Here is a 20401-nt window from a genome sequence, read left to right as displayed (position 1 = left end):
AACTCTACGGAACTCTGCGGTTGCCTTCCCAGAGCTTTGTTAATGGAGCTGGCGCCGGAGAGTCATCGTCAGTTGTAAGTGAACCTCGCTCCTGACAAGGGGGCCAGCGAACCGAACAATATCTAAGAACGAATTGCCATAGTAGCAAAAGTAGCCCCGTCCTAGTGGCCTGGTGCTGGCGTGACAAGTAACGAAAACAAGAATTCATAAACATTCACCCAACAGAAGTAGACACATATACATACATATATATATATACATACATCCTTTCACCTTGGGTCGAGTGTCACATGTAAATTGGAATTTAACTCAATTTGTATTACATTAGTTCGCCCTGTGATTGTGTGAGGAGTCTTGCGTGGTTCGTTCAGTCGACATTTTCAGTCAATCGAAGCCATGGCCGATGAGGGTGAAGGCGGCAAGGAGGGTGAAAAGAAAATCCTCCACGTCTATCCTCTAGTAAAGGTTTGCAGAGCAACTTAATGAACCTTACAGCATGTTCGCAAGATTAACCTCAGTATTCGATTTTCCTCGCAGCACTCGGACATGAATGAGGAAATGCGAACGGAGGCCATTGAACTGAGCATCACCGCGTGCGAGAAGTATTCGTCAAACTACGAGGTATGTGGTGGGGGCAAGCCTATTGGGTAAGCTTCACAGTTAGCTTGTTTCGTTTCAGCAAGCAGCCAAGATCATTAAGGAGACCATGGACAAGAAGTTTGGCATCTATTGGCATGTGGTTGTTGGCGAGGGATTCGGCTTTGAGGTATCCTATGAAACAGAGAACATTCTGTACCTATTCTTCGCCGGCAATCTGGCCATTGTGCTGTGGAAGTGCTCTTAGAGAGCGAGCGGGTCACCAATCAATCAAACGTACCTAGAAACCTCCCAAAGAGAAGTTTATTTTTGTATTAACTTGAGTTGTACATAAGCGTATACAATATACAAACGGCGTACCGTACAGTTAATGGACTCAAATACGCACAAGTAGCAGCAAAGGCGGATGACAGATGAAGAAGGAACCAACCGACCAATACGTCTGATTTCCATGGTAACTTTGGCAACCCCCAGCCCTTCCTTCCGTTTCGATGTTGCTTCGTGAGAAAAGAATTTAATTTTATTACGAAATGTACCTAGTCGGCAACATTTTGAAAACACAAATCATAAATTGTTGGTATGCACAAAACGAAAACACGAACACCTGAACGATTCTCCTACGCATAGACATCCTCACGATCCGCGCCGGCGCCATCGCCACCATCCTCGAGGTTCGAGAAAAGCAGGAAGTGCGACGTGCGGTGCAGTTCGTGGTAGAACTCCTTTGGGTTGGCCAGCTGCAGTTCGTACTTCATGTTGGGATCGTGCCGCACTCCCATGAAATTGTAGTTCCAGCTGCTCTGCGCGGGCACCATGAAGAAGCCAAGGAACTTGTTCGACAGCAGCATCTGAACTCTTTCGTAGTGAGAAGGCAGGTAGCCCTTGGGGTTGTTTCCCTTGTCCGTGTTCTTAGAGCCCCACTCGAAGCCCGACGGGGTCAGTTTGTAAGCGGTCAGCGAGCAAGAGCCGGGAGTGAAGGAGCAGGTAATTACAATCGTCTTTTCGCCGTCCCAGTTGGAGTTCTCCTGCATGATCTTGGCATGGGTCGTGATGTCCTGCGGCGATAGCTGGGGCAACTCGTTGGGCTGCGTGTGGATCCAGCCCAACGGTTCCATGTCCGTGAGGTACTGATGGGTGGGCAGGGTGTTGGGAAGGTTAATTGTCTGGTGCGTGCCCCATTGTGGAGGCATCACAATGCAGCGAATCTCCTTCACCTGCGGGTTGTCCGGCGGACTTACGCCGTAAAGATATCCCGAAATCTGCGCTCTCAAATCGGAGATGGTGACGAACTTCTTGAGTATGTTCTTGGACAGAATGTAAGTATAGCCAGTTTCCTTGATGTCATCGGAGCTGACATATATGTGATTCGTTCGCAAATGCAGATTCGTGGCAGAGATGGCTCGCACGCGCCACTCAGTCTTCGAGCTGAAAGTCTGCGTCTCGTAATTGGATGTGGTGGAAGTGATGATCTCGTCGCCGTGTTTGTTTGTGGTGCGCGTGGTGGTCGCCGTCAGTTGATTCTGCTCCTTTGTCTGCTTCTCGATCTCTGCTATCTGCTGACGTTGCGCCGATGGCGCACTGATCTCCATGCCGAGAATAATGTCGCGGATCTCCGACTGTGTGAGTGAGGCCACGTTCACGTTGTTCTTCTTTCCGTAGTCGGCTAAAATGAGATCCTTGAGCTGCACCTCCACCTTGATCCACTCCTCATCCGTCAATGTTGGCCAGAAATGATCGGCCACGGTAATAGTGGTCTTGTCTGGCTTTAGGATGATCTTGGTGCGCTCCGTATTCACATGCAGGGCTCGTAGGATCAAAATGAGACGGCTGAACGCCGTGTACGAGGAAATTGTCTTCAGCCAGTCGTCGTAAAGATTAAAGAGCACCATTTGGGGCTCGGTGGCCTTGAGAATCAGATCACCAAACTTCTCCACTTTCAAGCAGGCCTGAAAAAATAAAATAAAAAAATTGATTAGTTAGATCCGTATGTCAGAGCTGGGCATCCTAGGCACTAACCTGGAAGGGCAACTGCAGCTCAGAGCCTTTGATGACGATGTTGGGAAAGTCGAGCAAATGAACCTCGAGAGGATCAAGCATACCCTTGCGCGTCACAATGATCTGTTTCGGCTGCTCCTCCACGGGCAGCGAGCGAATCAGGGCAGCCACCTCTTCAGCCGTCTTCCACTTGGCCAACTGACCCAAACGTTTCTGCCCCGCCCATACCGAAGTGTGGATAATCTTTAGGAAAAGCTGGCCCGTCCGGGGATTGAATATAAAGATTGCGCCGTTTATCGGCTTCGTTGTCAAATTGCCCTCGAATGTCTTATGGATGGTGACGCGGTACACGTTGGTGTCGTCGACAAACCAGATGATCTGATTTGAGAAAAGTTCGCCATAGTTCTGTGAGCTCAAGTAGGGTTCCGTTGGCTCTGAGGAGTACAGCTGCAGAGCCTTGCGGATGCGCTCTCGCAGGACATAGAGGGCCGGATTGGCCTTCATGATTTTGGCCATGGCCTGCTGGATGAGAGTCTTGCAGCCAGGGAACCAATTTCCATATGCTGACTGCAGATTGTAGGCCAGATCAATGGCAATCAGGATACCCGTGGGCGAGGGATAAATGGACATGTTGTCTGTGGTGTAATCAAGGAACTTGGCCCTCGCGTAACGCTCCACATCGTGGGAATCATAGTCTCCCCAGCGCAGTTGAATGTCTAGCCAATACTTCTGAGTGGTCGTGTTGTCCATGGTGTCCTTGGTGTCGGCCAACAGAGAGGGTCGCGACACGTTCCACTTATAGGCGGGGAAGAGTAAAATGTCGGCACAGGAGGAGTTCATCTTGTAGGACTTACGCGGATGGATCGTCTCCTTCTGCACCGTTTCGATTTCAAGAGCGTCCAGCTCTTGATCAAACACCTGGCACAAGTCCATCACAATGGACTCGTGTATCTTCTGCCACAAATGGGCACGGAAAATTTGAATCAGCGAAATCTTGAGCGTCGGAATTTTGCCATGCATGAATATGCCAGTCAGATCCAACTGCACCTGGAAGCCCACATAGACATTGGCGCGGTTGATCGTCGGCGACCACCAGAGTGTGAAGCGACGATTCGGGATCTGATTCAGACCAGAGCGCTGTGCATTGGTCAGTTTCTTGTACTTCATGGACTCCTCGAAGCCAGAGGCCTTCTCCCAGAACAGACCCTCCCAGGTGGGGAAATAGGTGCCCTTGAACAGAGTGTGCTCGAGAATTCCCTCCACGCCGCCCAGCGCTTGGATCATATCCGTGCGATAGTTGTTCAGGTTCCACAACTTGCCGTCGTGGCGTTGATGGGTCCACCAGAAGGGGTTTTGCTTCAGCACCTGATACTGCTTGAACTCGGTGCGTATGCGCCAGCCCTTGTCATAGGCCAGAGTGTGGCGGTCCTTCTGGAAAAGCGTGTTGATCCGAGGAATACCCCGATCCCAGCTGTCCTCGAGGTCCTCCAGCGTGAGGCGACGGTTCTGAGCATTTGCCTCCTGGCGCTTCAGCGCATACTCCGCCCAGACGCGCTGCGAATCGATGAACTCACTCTCCCACGGCTGAATGTAGCGATACAGATTCGGAATAAGCTGATCCTCGTCATGGGACATGCCTTCAAATGAAAATCCAAAGGCATTAGGAAAAAATCATCACTTGGACACATTCAAATTGAACCTACCCGATCGGAAGTGGGTTATTCCCACATCCGTCTGCTTGGACCAGCGCAGATCGGATTGCGGAATGAGAACGTGGCCCATGCTCAACATGCCGAGACCTCCCAGCTCCTTTGGGGTGTAGAAAACGACGGGCGGAAAGCGCGAGGGCATTTTCGAGTTAAGGCCAATCTTGATGCGCGTCTGAATCTTGTTCTCACACTTGACCAGTAAATCCAGCAACTCCTGGGTATTGACAACAGCCTCGCGGAAGTACGTCATCAGGCCAATGAGGGCCGTGTTCCATTTGTTAACAATCTGAAGAGCAATAGAACCGTTCAAACCGTACAGTTCTAGTACTCCGAGTCTAAAATAGTTACCTTTGTAAACGTGGTGGAACCGGAAGCCATCAAGATCTGGCGCACGCGATTGTGGAAGCGTCCCAGCGATTCATCGTCCACACGCAGGAAGCATTGAGCTGTGCGCTCCTTGGTTATTTCGTTCTGCAGATTCCACACGCCATCGCGATGTGTGAACTCTTCGTTTTGGGTGCGACACTACGTGAAGAAAAGTTAATTATTAGCCGAACCTGGATTATGGATTGGAGCTATAGGAACCTTTGGCAAGATTCGACACTCAAAGCCGCTCATGTTGAACAGCAAGTTCGGATTGTCCTTGGAATAGACCGAAACAAAGGTGCTTTCCCAGCCAATGGTGGTAACAGAGCGCGGCAAGCGGTTCTTAATGTCCCAGAAGACGGCGCGGCCTCTGCAAATACATAAGAAATTACATAAGACACATGTCTAAAAGTATTTTTGTACTTGGAAAACTAACAGATTGACGTCGTGTTTCATTAAACGCATACGAGCATCGCGGGGCCAGCATTTCTTGTTATGGTATTCGTCAATGTTTTCATTGTTGGGATCGGGATGCTCGGTGAGATACCGCTGGATGAGGTCTCGCGCCTCCTCCGCCGAGAATCTGAAAAACAAGTGTATGTGATCGACGTAGCGACAATACAGTCGAATAGGATGTGCCGTCTCCGTGACTGAGTCATGAAAGGTAAGAAAATCATTGGGCATTTGCGGAGGTCCGGCCATCTCGCTGGATCGATGCAGGCCCAGCACCAGGAGGTCCAGAACCAAGCCATAGTATTGCGTTATGAACGAGGAGAACTGCAGGCCACGGATGATGCCATAACTGTTGGTGTGGTTCATGTCCTTGTAGTTGATCACAACATTGTTCTTGGCCGTCATATAATCGGCGATATTATGGTCCACGATCAGGCGCAGAAGGCGGTTAAGCAGGGTCAAGTCAATCTTCTCGTATAGCTTCTCAAAGCGCGACTCCAGCAGCACATTGCACTCGCCCTCGCCCACATCCCAGACCTCCTGAAGATTGTTGATGCCTAGATGAAGGAAAATAAAATCGTTCTTGCTTTAGGCCAGGGCTAGCTTCACCTTCGTTTCTGTTTTAGTTCACATGATCATTATCTGAGAGTGTAGTTGTGGGTATCAACTTTGGCGTGAGGTTTGCAACAAGGGGATGATCAAATGCATATCACTTCGCCACAAATCACACACCCAAAATGCCCACGGTCTGGATTCCTGGATACCCAGGTATCCGGGAAATAAAAACTTTTTTTCTTATCTAGCTTCTACCTTGACACCACTTATAGGCCAGGAGCGGCGGGGGCTCTGTGTCGCTGGGCTTGATCCAGGGGGGAAAGAGCCTCCGCTTGTCTGCCTCGTACCAGAGGTACTGGTCGAGATATGCGTCCGTGATCTTCTCCAGCGGTTCCACCTCATACACGGGTATCAGATGGCTGTACAGGTCCATGAACTCTATCCCCACCTGTAATCGAAGTCAAAATCTATAGATCGAAGATCAATCGATCAAGAAATTGCTGTGACAAACCTCTTTGAAAGCCCGCTGCGTCAGCAGATGACGCTTGATACGAGACAATGCCTCGTGAGGATTATCGTAGGCTTGTTCGATGAGACCAAGCTCCTCACGCTGGCTTTGATTCAAGCGCGACTTCACGCTGTAGGCCTCTTTTAGTCGCTCGAGTGCAAGGATCAGCAATTTTGTGTCGTGCTTGTAGGACAGCGGAGGGAATGGGATGGGCGCAAAGCGACGGGACTCCAGCCAGTGCACTGTGGTGGTGTAGATGGCCACCGCCTCCTCTGGCGATATGTATGGACCATCCTTGAGGTAGTTGTGTTGTCTTTCCTGCTCCGCCTTCAGGTAGAGACGAGTGAGGCGGCCCAGATTCTTCTTACATACGGTCTTATCCACGGTAGCACCTCGTCGGATGCGCTCTCGGTTGTAGTGGGCCGTGTTTGTCCACCAGTCCGCCTTCATTTTCACATAGCGAAGGATCATATTCTCGATGGGTATGGGGAGGCCGGGCACCTTCCACGGAATGTTGGCTTTCCAGCAGCGCCAAGCCTCCGACAGATGCTGCAGAATGGTGCGAGCCTTGTTTTGCTTAATGCCCTCAGGCATCATGTCCACGATGTCGTGCATAACAGAGGCTCGCAGCTCCAGATCGAAGTGCGACTCGACGCGCTGCTTGGTCACGGTTTTGGCTACGCCCTTGGAGTGGCGTCCTTCGAACTGACGGGACAGCAGATTTCCCAGCCAGCGTTCCAGCAGGGGAGTGATGCCGCGCATAAAGAATAGCCACACCCGCCATCCGGGTGCCCAGAAACCACAACCGGGTCCCTTGCCCACGGGTCCCGTGTTGAAGCGGTAGTAGATCAAATGCTTCAGATCCTTGCACATTCTTATCTGCCTCATCAGCTTGTACTTATAACGATACATGCCAGTGAGCTGACCGACATGCGCGAATATGTACTGCAGGCCATCGGATAGCTGGAAAGCATCCACATTATTCAAGCGATACTGCACGTGGGAGTCGATGATGAGCTTGGTCAGACGCAGGATCTCTCGGCACAAATGAAACGCTAAAATACAGAAAACACACTCCAATCAATCTGATATATCCTATAGAGAATCCTATAGAGTTACGAGTATCCCAACAACTTACCGTTGCCGAAACGTGACTTTTTGCGCTCTTTGGTAGTCAATGTCTTGACCGGCTTCAAGTTGAAATTATAGTCCAGATGTAAATAGTTAAGATTTTTGCGATGAATCAAGAGATTTAGCATGTTGTATCCCTGACGGCACACCTGCAATCCAGCCTCAACCCAATCCAACGTGGTGGTCTGGAAGAACTTTGTGGCCTTGAAGGACCGGAACAGGTATCTACAAATGAGAATATATATTAGAATATGACTATGACTAGCTACTAGCAACAGCTTTTGAGTCTGTCAAGAACGGTGCCTTTACGGAAGGATAAACACGAACATCGATCGATCGACTCGGCTGAGGAGATTCATGCATTGTACCCTCAGGAACCGATTTTAATTGAAATATATATCTTACCGTTTCTTTTGCGGCTTGGGCTTTCGGTGCTTCAGAGCATTTAGTACATAATATTTCAGCAATTTCTGATAGCTGACGCGCACCTTGACCGGATGTCCAGGTGGACAGTGCTCCTTGTACCAGCACTTGACCAACGGCACATCAATGGCTCGACGGGAGCGACCGGAACGCATGTTGAAAGGGCGCGGAGCCCATAGCAAAGCAATTCCATTGGCGGTGTTGTCGGTGTAGAGCGGCGTGTCCTGCAGGAACGGCTGCACTTCATCCGGGAGCGTAAAGTCATCATCGTCATCAGGCAGGGGTTCCTGCAGCTTGGAATTTACATTGCGATGCGAAATGGGATTGATGAGCGGATCAAAATAAAACGCAGGCAAATCGGGATCTTCAGTCTTGATGTAGACCACGTTGGGTGTGTGATACCTGAAAGTAAAACATAAACATGCGAAATAGTAAAATCTTGGCGGAGAATCCTAGAAGCATTCTCGCCCTGTTCCAGTGTATGCAAGTATCAGCAGCCACGATTTATGCTGTTCAATCGTCACGAACATATTCATTGCAACTCCCTTTAATCGCTAAATTAGTGGTAAGCTGGGAGTGTGTCGTTTATCTACCGCGATGCGAAACGTTTCCAGTGAAGTTCTCAACTGGCAACGCCTCAAGCAACGCGCAAATTCAGTAGTTGCACAGATACCCATTCCCTCTCTCCCACTTACTTACCAGCTTAGATGCACAAAGTGCGGCATATTGTTGTACAGGTAGGGAAAAGCAATACGATACTCCGTGCGAATCGGTTGGCGGATGATCACCTTATTTATGTCGTTGAACTCGTTCCAGTCCTCATCGCTGGAAGGAAAAACGGGTTTAAGCAAGGACCAAAATGTGGCGTTGGAAAATGCCGTCGTTACCCAACATTATTATCCTTGATGAGTGGCTCGAATTTGGGCCCGCCCGGGATGGCCATGTTCAGAGCCTTCGCGGTAAAGAAACTCTTCGGGTCAAATAGGTAAAAGAAGTTGTTGTCGACCAGGTCCGTGAGCAACTGGTTCGCCAGGCGATAAAGAGTAGCCAATTGAGGCAGGGACAGATTCCACTTGCGGTAGGTGGACCCATTCACATAGCTGGAATGGTGGTCAGAATGGCGCAGCGGTATTACACGATACGGAATCAATTTACTTAGGATAGAACTCACGGCGTGTCTACGAGGGGACGATGGTCGTAGAACCATTTGAACACGGCATTGTCTTCATCATTATCGAGCTCAATTTGAATGGCTTCCAATGGCTCCACATCCAGTACGTTGTCCGCATAGTCCAGCGGCGGTTCTTCATCGTCAAACGGCGGAAATCGCATACGCTTGAAGTGGCGACGATCACGCTTCTCGCGACGCATCATTATCCCTATTGTTCTGGTGAGAAAATCATTTTTGACATGAGCATAAATCCCATTTAGGAAATCGTCTACGTCTTACCCCCACTGAGCAATGTAAGCCGGCTCAATAACCCATGGTATTTCGTTAACAAAGGTTATGGCACCAGTGATATGGTACAGCACCTGTACGTCCCGGATCTGCTCCCATGGCATGGGCATATTTTCCAGCAGCTTCAGCACTGCATGTGGCATGTACTTCAGAGCGCCCAAATAAACCCGCTTGTCATGGCGATACTTGCGCGAGGTCATGTCACCATGATCGCGTATAATTTTTCTTATATGCTCCGGCGGCATGTCCTCCTTCTGTGTGTCGACGAAGCCGAACTTTCGCTTCTCAGCGAAACGCTTGGCCTGCAGATTCTGCCACTTTAGCGCCTTCTCCTGCAGTTTATCCTCCGTAAGTATGTCCGGCTTTGGCGTGGGAATTTGCCCCAGCCCAGACTGCCCCTGGACTCCGGCCGGAATTGGTATGCCACTAGAATGGCCGCTGGCTGGCGGTGAGGGTGCTCCTGGTGGCGGTATTTGTTGTATCTGGTTGGCCATCTGCTGCTGCGCCTGCAATTGTGCCTGCTGTGCGTGTGCAGCCGCGTATGCCTGCTGGGCCATCAATTGAGCGGCCCATGCATTTTGCGGTATCATGTACGGCGGAATGGACATCTTTTAGTTGCAAGCAATGCCCAGACCTGTTCGTTCGGTAAAGGATAGAACATTTAGTATGACACAAATGCACATGTACTTATGTACACGTTTTCTCAGAGCGAAACGTCGATGCCGCCGCCACCAGCGGCTTTTGCGATTTTCACCACGCAGAAATGCCACAAAGGTGTGAGCACAAATTTTAGTCTTAAATGAAAAGAGACACTCTTCCCAAACCGTCACTTACCCAGATTACACCTTCAATTTACTGCTTCACCAACAATTAATTAACAATTAACAATTTTCCCGGTTTTGCAAAATTTTTTCAATGCGGCAGCCATTTCTAGTGCGACCGTGGATTTATCGTTAAAAATTATACGGTCCGACCCTTCGAAAAATACCGAAACATACCGTCTTACTTTAAAAATATACCGTAAATATAATTACGAGCTCAAGTACTATTATACATATTCCTCATTTTTGATCTTCTGTGGAACATTAATAGCTATATAAAACATTTAGGCATGTCCACATAATTTTATCCGATTAATTAATCAATTTTGTACTTAACTGGCTTATTTTAATTACTTGCTTTTATTGCATTTTGCGTAAAAAAAGGTTTTAGCGAAAAAGGTCAAACAAATGAAACGTAAGAGAAAAATCGTTCCAATTGCTCAATTTCTTTATTCCGTTGAATAATGCTGCCTAACTAAAACCCTTAGTTCTGCCCACATAATTTTAGGCCGTTAATGAATACATTTTCTACCTGATTGACTACTTTTAAGTACTCTCTTTTATTGAATAGTGTAGAAAACAAGGTTTAAACAAAAAAGGTCAACAAAAAAACAGTGGCAACGTAAGTGAGTATGGAATGTAACGTAAGTGCGTATGAAATGTCACGCCAACCGGAGTTTGTGTTCAGTTATACCCTATTTCGTTAAAATATATGAAGAAACAGTTTTTCCAAGCTGTTTTAAAACGCTATTAATATATAAATTATCACAGATTGTTATGTTTTAGACATATTAATGCATATGATTAGGGTCTTGTAAATAAATCTCGATCCCGATACCCATTCTTGGTTTCTGTAAGTGGACCACTACCTTCAAAATATCGTTGAAATACCTTTAAAACAGAGACTGAATAGTTTTGGCCTATATTGGTACATTAGATGACAAACATTTTCTCAATTCTATAACATCCATTTCCCCAGGGTATGAGAATTAATGTTGCCGGTAATCAATGTTGTCAACCGTAGAATATTACTAGCTATATAGCAAATTCAGCCATGCCCACATAATTTTAGCCCATTGATGAATAAATTTTCTACACAATTGGTTAGTTTTTAGTACTTACTTTTATTGTATTTTGTCTAAAATAAAGGCATAAACAAAATAGTTCAACAAAAAAAAAAACAGTCTCAGTGTTGCTGGTATTTGAAGAAATGATGCGTGTATAGCCTTTGTACACCCAATTTCGTTAATTTCATATGAAGATGAATCGTAATTTATAAAGACCTTTTCTCAAATTTATATTCTTTAGACATATTCATGTATATTGTTAGTATCTTGTATATATTTATCTCGATCCTGATACCTACGGAGCCTGGGATGAAAAACATTTTCTCAACTCTATGACATCCTTTTCCCTAGGGTATGAGAATTAATGTTGCCGGTTATCAATGTTGTCAACCGGTTATTCACCAATAAATACTCGTTTATTATCTTCCGTCGAATATTCCCAGCTATATAGATCTCTCAGTTTTGCCCAGATCATTTTATATGATTGATGAATCAATTTTAATCAGGATTAACTACTTTTAAGTACTTGCATATTTTTTGTTTTGACAAAAACACGGTTTCAGTCGCAGTGCTGTGACGTCAATGTTGCTAATATTTGGACTTATTTGTTGTCCTGGTTGATAGAACAGGTCCTGGTATAAACATTTGTAATTAATAAAGACCTGGTCTTAGATTGCATTTTTTTTGTTTTGCATGCATTTGATTAGATTCTTGTTTATAAATCCTGATCCCAGTAACAGTTCTTGGTATCTGTAAGAAGAAGAATAATTTCAAAATATCGTTTAAAAACAGAGACTGACTAGTTTCTGCATTAATTAGAGCCTGGGATGACAAATATTTTCTCAGTTCTATAACATCCATTTCCCCCAGGCTATGTGAACATGGAATTAGCAACATGTTTGCGTCAACCGGGTAAAAGAGGTCCTTACCCGATTCAAGTTCTGTTATCGATACTATCAACTGGATTCGAGTGGTGCGCGCCAAATATAAATTTTTTGAATGTGAACGACAAGCATTTAAATGTTGTCAACCGGGCCATCGTTGTTATAAAATCAGAATAATCAAGACCAACCAGGTTTTTAAGTACTAAATTCATTGTGCCAAATTTGTTAATGCCCCATCGGAGAATACATATGTCTAAAAAATTATTAATTATAATTAACTTGTCAAGATATGTATCTTCATGACCCTGATTGGGATAACGTCTATTCCAGAACTCCCAGTCTTTGCCAAATCAATGATCATGTGTAAAATCGATCTCCGGACTGTTGTGAACACTATAAATATTGTAAGCTTGTTGGTTGCAATCACAGTTGAAAAACAGAGCTTTGCCGGGAACAAGTCGTTAAATCTTTAAAAATGACAAAGGTCTGATGACGAGAGAAAAGGTTGTAAATACGTAAATGGGTGTAAAACATTCTATGTTCCGTTTTGCTTACAGACATTTGCTGTGCTTTCAATGCTGGCTCTTTTAGCATCATCTACATATGCCGGACCTGTGGGAGTAAGTGCAAAATTATAGTTTATACCACACTATGCGGACCAATTCAACGTAGATCGATTTGTTTCTTCCAAGAGGAAAATTTCCATGTCCGAGGGGGACCTCTCTACTGCCGACTCTATCGGCTATGGCTACTATGCGGCTCCTATTCCAGCGCGGAGGGAGTACGGAGGATACAGCGGCTACGGTAGATATCGCACCTACGGAACTTACTATCGTCCACCAATTTATCCAGTCTGGGGCTAAGGCTAATCCCACTCTACTCTATGAACACCCTTAAATGAACAATAGCGGCTTGACCGCTATTGTAACCAAAGAAATTGTGTAAACGTACCAAAAATACTGGCATTTGGGATGAAGTTTTTGACCCCAGAAACAATTAACACCGCCCCGGCATAATCGCAATAAAAGCAAAACATCTTATATATATGTATGCTTTATTATTTTTGCTACACTTAGCTCGCCAAAACCGGCTTTCGAGACTGCCAGCGCTTCCGAAGAAACATAAACAGAAAGCCGGGTTGGCCAAGCGTAATTACACATTTGAAACCCCCGACCCGACCTGGAGCAGGGGACTTGCTTGGACTTTTCCCAGCCAATGCTTATACGGCACACACAGCCAACGCAACCAATCTTCGCGCATTCAAAAAAGGTTGTGCGAAATAACAAATTTTCGTGAATTCAACTACTGCTGCTACAGCTTTATTGTGGCCTATGGATACATCTTACGTACAAAGAATTTACTGGCTAAAAATGGCGACGCGATCCCGAGTGGCGCTTCTGGTGGTGGTTGCCATCATGCGACGGGTTGCGTTGATTGCTGGGAGCATGCAGGTGTCGATGCTTCTTTTGGCCCTTCACTGACTTGGTTGCCTTACTCTGTCCGGGCTTCTTGTGTGACGCGGATTGGGTGTACTGCTTGTGGACGTGTGAAGCGAACGGAGGAACTGCGAGCTTGCCATGTTGGATGTGCTCCTGATCGTGTGAATGATGTTTAACTGTCTTCAGATGCCCGTTGCGAGTATGGTGGGCCAGCTGACGATGGTGTTGGTTTTCCTCTACCGGATGCATAGCCAGGGCCACGGCCGCCAAAAGCGTTGCCAATATAATAATCTGGAGTAGCGATCGAATACAATCAAAGTGATTCAAATAAAAAAAATCGAAAAAAAGGATTGAAAGTCAAGCAAACGCTTATCTATGTTGATAAGATAAGGGCCCGTCCCATCTCTTTCCGTTTTCCCGGTCACATCAAACACTTACCTCCTTGAACATTGTATCGCTATATATTGTGTATGCTGTCGGTCAGCTTTACAAGGTTTCTGCGTCGAGTGGTGCAAGCGATTTGACGTTCGAGACTCGACTGTTTTTCGGAAACTCTTTCATTCCAGGTTATATAGTTATCTGTTATATACCCCGGTATACACGACTCTCTGCTCGGAACCTCATATGTACATATATTTTAGTTGAGCTCGTCAGAGTTTTATCGCATATAAACTCAATATATGTGCTGTGAGGAGTACATAAATATGTACATGTTATGTATATAACAATATGGAGTCGTTGAATTTTCCAATGTACAACAGCAGAGGAATTTGCTCTAGAGCTTAAAAACTTTAAAGCGACACATAAATAAATAAATATATATGTATACCGTTTGTGCATACATATACTCGTATACACATGCGTGCACGAATGTACGCAGAATATTGTTATTTTCCCACGGGCCATCTCATCTGTTAGGACGCTTAGAAATTATTTGTACTTGCCGAAATCTGAAGGTAATCGGAAAAAGCTTAAAAGATATCACTGCAGTTCCAAACGGTAAATTGCTCAAAAGCTATAAAAAAACATAAAAATGTTTAATATGACCAGCTCCATTTTATGTGGATATGATTTCCTTTCTTCAAATAAATCACGACACTTCAACAGGAAGAAAGAATATAAATACAATACAAATGAATGCTCTTCCACAAACTGCGAGACCTATGAGTAATTCTTAGTTCACAGCGGGCTATGGTTTTGTCTTTGGATTGGTCAATCCAAAGCAAAAGATACAAACTGTCCCTCCCCATTTTTTGATAATAGGGGGTGTCTCCATAGGTGCAGCGATCAGATCGATCAGATCCGTAGGCAGTAAATTCTTCTGAAGGAAAATCAAGCCCAGCCTGGACTAAGGACAATCTAGAAGAGGACAATCCTACTGGGCTCATCGATCTCAATGGACTATTTTACGGGTATGGGCACGCGTTGCATTCCACTGTTAGCGCTGACTCGGGATTGGTTGTAATATTAAAATCAGAAGGTAATGAGAAGTGAACCACTTGAGAATTTTACTGCGTATTTGGCCCCCTGCGTTATTATCGATACGAACATACGCACGTTAGTGCGAAGCTAACAATTACTCCCATTTGATTGATTTTTTTGTTGAATCTATTGTTTTATAGTTTTATTAATATTGTATCTGCATATATAGTATGTATTTACTGGCGTAGGTGCACTAGCTTATACATGAATATGTGTGTTTCCCTTTGAGTGCTCCTTTGCAGCTGTTTCTCATTCTCTTCGCAAAACGGTGTACAAAATGTTAATAAAAATATAAATTAAATATTTGATAGTATACAAAAAACATGGGACTACTTGTATGATTCATTCCCAAATGGTTAAATATAAGTAATAAATGAAATAAACTGATTGAAAAAAAACATGGATATAAACAAAAAGTGAAAACATAAATCCAAAAATATTGGTTAATTCACAAATAAACTTATGATTAATACATTGTTGTTTTTTTTTTTTACATTTTTTAGTTTTTAATTTTTTTTTACATTTTCGCTGAATATTTTTGGGTTGTAGTTTGATGTAATAGTTTACGACAATTTAGCTTGCTCTTAACGTGGCTTGCGCAAATAGATTAGTAGTGGGAATTATAGAACGACTACCACAATAATTCGGGCCGCTCTGTACATATACACCAAGATTTGAATAAAATGTTTGCTTTCGTTGAACACATTGGGGACAATATGTCGTCAGTGGTCATATGTATGTATATGTTGGGTGGCGTGATATCTGGGGATGCTGCTACGTATATTGCAGTTTGTGGATATACATATTAGAGTTGTTATAATGTAAACGTTATGGTTTGCTTCGGAAATCGTTTCTCGCGCCGTAGAACTACCCCTCGATGGTGTAGAGAAAATAGAAGTTATCCTTGTCATTTATGGCCGATGGTGGGGCCTGTGGTGCCTTTCTAGACATTGGCTTAAAACCCATAAACAAAAATGCCTCAATCAAACGTGTGCGCTCCGGATGGTCTTTGCGCATGGCCATTACAATGCCGTCCACCTCAAGCTTATCCTCGGCAAACTCCAGCAAGGAGAGGAAGGTCTCCTTGGAGCCAGCTGGTGGTAAATCCTTGGGGAAGGCGACATAAAGCATGTTGTTGACTGGGTTCAAAATCGACATCCAATTCGTATACTGGTCTTCGGTCACATGCAGCTTGATGGAAATCTGCACCGGTTGGTCATGCTGCAAGATCTGGCGCAGTACCTCTTGGCAGTACCCTCCTGGAGGAGGGCGGCGAAGACCGGGAACTGACCTCGTACAAGCTGCCACCAGCCGAGTCGACCGAAGACTCACGGCTGTAGCCTGTGAAATAAATGAAAAAATTCAGCTGAGGAACACAAATCTCCTTCTCCATTTGCAGGGCTTACCCGTTAAGAGCGATGCCCTATCGTGATCTGTTCTGTGGTGGACAGGGACATCAGGACCACCACAGAGGCCCTACGCCAAGAGAGAGATGCGGTAGGACTCATTCGACATGTTCGTGGCGCAAGACGAAGTCGAAATGGTGCGGAACTTGCCATCGGCAATTCCGCTATCATTAAAATCTCTTCTAACAATACTACTAAACATTGGGTCGCTATGGACGAGAAGAGGAGCACATTAAAAATACAAAAATTAGTTTTAGTCCCTCTACTGAATGGAGTGTGCCTTCGTCGATTTTGTAGAGGCAAAATTTACCAAATCATTTTGGAGTTAATTGGTGGCGAGAAACACTGCTTAACGGCGCAATAGCTGAGGGCAAAGTAATAGCCACAACGACAGTACTCTTATCAGCAATATAAAAGCAATTTATTTAATAATCTCCACTCACGACAAAAGAACGTATGTATGTGCATTAACAAGTACGTGTTTATATTTCAAAGATTAGATACGCTCGCGCCCTTATCTAAGTCGAGGGCTGACTAACGATAAAAATATATCGATAGGGCCGTGAATGTCGTGAGGCTAATACCACCCTGCGCTCACGCGCACAACATGGCGGCTGGCAGCTGTCAAAACCGCGCCAGACACATACACACACAGACACTCGTCTCGTAAACGTTTGAGAAAAGAAAATTCGTAAAAATATTTCATCAGCGTCGAACTGCAGAAAAATCAATAATTAAAAGCTAAAAACGTTCGGAAAACACATAAAAATAACGCAAAAATGTCAATCGGTGTGCCCATTAAGGTTTTACATGAGGCCGAGGGCCACATAATCACTTGCGAGACGATTACCGGCGAAGTGTACCGCGGCAAACTCATCGAAGCCGAAGACAACATGAATTGCCAAATGACACAGATTACAGTCACCTACCGCGATGGACGCACCGGCAATTTGGAGAATGTCTACATTCGTGGCTCGAAAAACCGTTTTCTGATCCTTCCAGACATGTTAAAGAACGCACCGATGTTCAAGAAACAGACGGGGAAGGGCCTGGGAGGAACGGCCGGCCGCGGCAAGGCGGCCATTCTGCGTGCACAAGGTGAGTAGGCGGCTTTTGTTTTGCCGTGCGGTGCGTCACTTCAGCTTGCATATTAACGTTTGGTCGATTTCCAGCTCGAGGTCGGGGCAGAGGCGGACCTCCGGGCGGAGGACGAGGTAGTGGCGGACCTCCTGTTGCTCCAGGCGGTGGCGGACGTGGAGCTTGGCAAGGCGGACCCACCGGCGGACGTGGACGCGGCGGTTTGTAAGGCAACTCAAGGATTCAAACTATGCATTACTATTATTTAAGTTGAGGGCGTTCTATTATTAGCGGGCGGGGCGAAATTGTTGAAAGGCAACACAATTGTAAACTATGTATTTTGTGAATCAAGAAGATAACTTTTGCTATTAATACAGAAAGAACCTTGAATATAAAAACCAGCCTTATTGTATTATTGTGGCCTGCAGAACAGGAAGAAAAGTAGTTAAGCCAGCCACCGTTTGGACGAAGTACAAGTTACGAAACTATGCACATGTGTCGGCGCTTTTCGAATATTATACAAAGAGAGCAATTCCATGACAGTATTACAATCTGATTAACTTGACTGTCGACGGATAGCTCTCTTTATTTCACTATTCGTTCAGTATTATACAGAAAAGGGAAGGGGACGACAGACAAGAGACAGATTAGCCCAGACAGATATACAACTGTTAGTGGATTTTGGAACACATTTGGTTAGTTCTGCGCAACGTCGAATATTATACAAAGAGAGGAATTCCATGACAGTATTAAATTGGTACGTTGACTGTCGACGGACAGCTCTCTTTATTCACCTATTCGCATTCGTGTTTTGTGTTCTTCTCGATTGTTAGTCGAACATTAAGGGGGACGGGACGGAACGGGACAGCACAAAAAAGCACACCACCTATGTACATATGTATGAATGTATTATTGCTTGCCGGCTGACCGGGCATACGGGGAAATATGCAAAGTATTTTGTTTTTCTCATCCATGCCCGCCAACCAATTAAATCGGCAAACTACGCACTTGGCAAGGCATTTCAAATTGAGAATGATGGCCAGTCAGAGCGAAAGCTCCGAGTCTTACCCCCACAGGAGCGGGCGAAGAGGTGACAGTGTAATATCCCACTGGATGCAATTCTCGGAAGCATGGACATCAAAAAGATAGAAACAGATGGGGTTTCACTGTAATGCCATCGAATGATATATGTACCTATTAAGGGGTTGGACGTACCACTGAATCAGGCGCTCTGGCTGCATGTTGGTCGATGTCATGGAGATGGATGGGCTGGGCACAATTGGCGTAGCTATTTGTACGGAAAGCAATCACAGCTTCAGTTGGCTTCCACTTAACGGTTTTCTTATCACAGATTAGTTGCTGGTGTTCCTTATTGAGGCTTGGGGTTTACATCGAAAGATCTTATCCGGATTCAGTTTTCTCCCTCCGTTTGCGTTTGTTCTCTTGTCTGAAGCTGAATTGTTTCCCGTGGCGCAGCGTTGAGCGTTGGCTGGCAACTGACGACATACATGAGATAAATGGCCTGCTGCCGATCAATAGGTACACATACTATTTGAAGTGGAAGCTGGTACGAAGAACTTTCCTCAGGTTTAATAGAGGCCTCTGTCTGTTCCAAGGTCAAACAGAGTCCCCTCCCGAAATGACAAATACAAAATGTGGAAATAATTCTAAGTACGTTTGCATTGCTAAACGCCGTCAAATGTAGGCCCTTCTACGTAAATAACACTTGAAAACTCGAGCAATAAATATCGGAGAAATAATTACAGAAATTAGCTTTGTTTTTGCCAAGCTCAAGATTTATTTGTGGTAAATTTGGGGCGAGAGCTTTTCTGCAGCACGTGTGCGACGCTTCGCGCAAATCAATATAAATAATCTGCGATAACAAAAACAATGCCAACTCAATCGAAATTTAACAACCAACTCAACCATAAACAAGTTTCAACGCGATTACGGCTCTCAATGTCTAGATTGCACACACGCAAACGGTAAACCATTGTCCATTTTCCGTTTTATTGTTCGAGATACAGCAAAGGCATGTTTTAAAACTAACCTATTGCGGCAATCACATGGCACCGCCAAGTAATATAATACGGCACACAAATATGATATGCAGGTAGAAATGGGCTATTTGTCCCTGCAGAGCCCCGTGCAGCAACTAAATAAACAAAGCATTGTAGTACCCGATGCAGATTAGATCTCTAGATAAATCGCATGTGTAACATTGTCAAACAGATGACAGCGTGACAGCGTCCGCAAATATTGGAGGAGCAGTGCTGTGCTCCGAGATAGGGAATTTCAGCACCGAGTGCAAACATGCTTAAGACGCAATAAAAAGAGGCGAAATATGCAAACAAACCGTGGAGATTTAACACAAAAGCAGTGTCACAAAGCAAAGAAGCCCGATATTTATTGCGGGCCCAAAACAACAGGAGCGATAAGAACGATTACTTGTTGCTCCTATGATTAGATTAAAACGTGTAAGCTGAGAGGTTGCTTATGGTGGCGGGAAATCGAAACACCACCCCCGGACACCCTTAACGAAGCATCTAGAAGCGAACACGCTGGGCTGGCTCTGGCTAGCGGTGACCTAAAATCGGGAGAGCTCTTTGTTGGTTGTTTGCCTGTTCATGTTCTCGCTGTCTCGCTTGCACGCGCAGTAAAGCATCAAGTGCAATGGCGAATCGAATGGAATTTTCCCTTGTTTATTGTACATACAGCAAGGGTACGTGTGTGTGCGTGCATTTTGTGACATAATAAAAGCGCGAGTCTGATGGAGCCTAAGTGCTGTTGTTTCTTCTACCGTCTGTAACTGTAAAGTCAGGAGACTTTCAATTGCTTGCTTCTGTTCACATAATTCCAATTAGAAGCGAAAGGGACGCAAGTAAACAAAAAATAACAGCGCATATGTGTGGAGCATGTGGGAGGCGTTGCCATATTGTTCAGAATGGATTGTCGACTAAAGTACTTAATTGTTATATAATCTCGGATAAGCAGACAACGGAATTAGAATAAATCGAACTAACTATGTA

At 45.2% G+C, this 20401-nt stretch overlaps 6 protein-coding genes and 1 non-coding gene across 8 annotated transcripts; 3 read left to right on the top strand and 4 right to left on the bottom strand.

Annotated features, from left to right (window-relative positions):
- The first annotated feature begins 104 nt into the window (after positions 1 to 104).
- Positions 105 to 1117, top strand: LOC117191930 (dynein light chain 4, axonemal-like). Of its 2 annotated transcripts, none has more exons than XM_033396676.1 (4): positions 105 to 187; positions 329 to 465; positions 538 to 621; positions 680 to 1117. In XM_033396676.1, exons 2-4 carry the CDS (start codon positions 397 to 399, stop codon positions 842 to 844), a joined length of 318 nt encoding a protein of 105 aa, XP_033252567.1. In that variant the 5' UTR covers positions 105 to 187; positions 329 to 396; the 3' UTR covers positions 845 to 1117. The 2 variants fall into 2 exon arrangements, with proteins under 2 accessions (XP_033252567.1, XP_033252568.1); XM_033396677.1 differs by lacking the exon at positions 105 to 187 and having other exon boundaries at positions 232 to 465; positions 680 to 873; positions 933 to 1117.
- Positions 965 to 10142, bottom strand: LOC117191931 (pre-mRNA-processing-splicing factor 8-like). The gene is made up of 15 exons (XM_033396678.1): positions 10031 to 10142; positions 9188 to 9830; positions 8909 to 9124; positions 8625 to 8837; positions 8437 to 8562; positions 7720 to 8139; positions 7322 to 7539; positions 6187 to 7238; positions 5931 to 6123; positions 5104 to 5677; positions 4887 to 5037; positions 4650 to 4826; positions 4296 to 4587; positions 2614 to 4229; positions 965 to 2543 (listed from the first exon to the last, which is right to left on the bottom strand). The coding sequence occupies exons 2-15, from the start codon at positions 9802 to 9804 to the stop codon at positions 1215 to 1217; spliced, it is 7194 nt and encodes a 2397-aa protein (XP_033252569.1). The 5' UTR covers positions 9805 to 9830; positions 10031 to 10142; the 3' UTR covers positions 965 to 1214.
- LOC117192120 lies at positions 8213 to 8390 on the bottom strand. The gene has a single exon (XR_004474216.1).
- A 2269-nt stretch (positions 10143 to 12411) lies between the features above and the next one.
- LOC108159883 lies at positions 12412 to 13005 on the top strand. Its single transcript, XM_017293497.2, has 3 exons — positions 12412 to 12452; positions 12526 to 12588; positions 12661 to 13005. The coding sequence occupies exons 1-3, from the start codon at positions 12444 to 12446 to the stop codon at positions 12829 to 12831; spliced, it is 243 nt and encodes an 80-aa protein (XP_017148986.2). The 5' UTR covers positions 12412 to 12443; the 3' UTR covers positions 12832 to 13005.
- A 250-nt stretch (positions 13006 to 13255) lies between these two features.
- Positions 13256 to 13957, bottom strand: LOC108159882 (histidine-rich glycoprotein). The gene is made up of 2 exons (XM_017293496.2): positions 13846 to 13957; positions 13256 to 13698 (listed from the first exon to the last, which is right to left on the bottom strand). Exons 1-2 carry the CDS (start codon positions 13855 to 13857, stop codon positions 13333 to 13335), a joined length of 378 nt encoding a protein of 125 aa, XP_017148985.2. The 5' UTR covers positions 13858 to 13957; the 3' UTR covers positions 13256 to 13332.
- A 1061-nt stretch (positions 13958 to 15018) lies between these two features.
- Positions 15019 to 18868, bottom strand: LOC108159880 (ornithine decarboxylase antizyme). The gene is given in 6 exon segments (XM_017293493.2): positions 15019 to 16141; positions 16143 to 16230; positions 16296 to 16347; positions 16349 to 16378; positions 16381 to 16504; positions 18588 to 18868. Coding segments are annotated over 6 exon segments (720 nt in total). The 5' UTR covers positions 18629 to 18868; the 3' UTR covers positions 15019 to 15756.
- Positions 16910 to 17773, top strand: LOC108159881 (small nuclear ribonucleoprotein Sm D3). Its single transcript, XM_017293494.2, has 2 exons — positions 16910 to 17393; positions 17468 to 17773. Exons 1-2 carry the CDS (start codon positions 17075 to 17077, stop codon positions 17599 to 17601), a joined length of 453 nt encoding a protein of 150 aa, XP_017148983.2. The 5' UTR covers positions 16910 to 17074; the 3' UTR covers positions 17602 to 17773.
- Positions 18869 to 20401: the final 1533 nt, after the last annotated feature.

This window comes from Drosophila miranda (genome assembly GCF_003369915.1).
Source record: "Drosophila miranda strain MSH22 chromosome Y unlocalized genomic scaffold, D.miranda_PacBio2.1 Contig_Y1_pilon, whole genome shotgun sequence".
NCBI classification, from domain to species: domain Eukaryota; kingdom Metazoa; phylum Arthropoda; class Insecta; order Diptera; family Drosophilidae; genus Drosophila; species Drosophila miranda.
Note: the sequence above shows the minus strand (reverse complement) of the source record. Positions and strands in the feature narration are given on the sequence as shown.

What these genes read in the sequence shown, in the direction of transcription:
- LOC117191930 (XM_033396676.1), top strand. Translation starts at nt 397, where the DNA reads ATGGCCGATGAGGGTGAAGGCGGCAAGGAGGGTGAAAAGAAAATCCTC. An exon ending in ACGTCTATCCTCTAGTAAAG is followed by an intron (nt 466 to 537) that starts GTTTGCAGAGCA and finishes TTTTCCTCGCAG; the next exon opens with CACTCGGACATGAATGAGGA. An exon ending in AGTATTCGTCAAACTACGAG is followed by an intron (nt 622 to 679) that starts GTATGTGGTGGG and finishes GTTTCGTTTCAG; the next exon opens with CAAGCAGCCAAGATCATTAA.
- LOC117191931 (XM_033396678.1), bottom strand. Translation starts at nt 9,804, where the DNA reads ATGTCCATTCCGCCGTACATGATACCGCAAAATGCATGGGCCGCTCAA. An exon ending in CACTTTGTGCATCTAAGCTG is followed by an intron (nt 8,140 to 8,436) that starts GTAAGTAAGTGG and finishes TTTTACTTTCAG; the next exon opens with GTATCACACACCCAACGTGG. An exon ending in ATGAAACACGACGTCAATCT is followed by an intron (nt 5,038 to 5,103) that starts GTTAGTTTTCCA and finishes ATGTATTTGCAG; the next exon opens with AGGCCGCGCCGTCTTCTGGG.
- LOC108159883 (XM_017293497.2), top strand. An exon ending in CATATGCCGGACCTGTGGGA is followed by an intron (nt 12,589 to 12,660) that starts GTAAGTGCAAAA and finishes GTTTCTTCCAAG; the next exon opens with AGGAAAATTTCCATGTCCGA.
- LOC108159881 (XM_017293494.2), top strand. Translation starts at nt 17,075, where the DNA reads ATGTCAATCGGTGTGCCCATTAAGGTTTTACATGAGGCCGAGGGCCAC. An exon ending in GGCCATTCTGCGTGCACAAG is followed by an intron (nt 17,394 to 17,467) that starts GTGAGTAGGCGG and finishes GTCGATTTCCAG; the next exon opens with CTCGAGGTCGGGGCAGAGGC.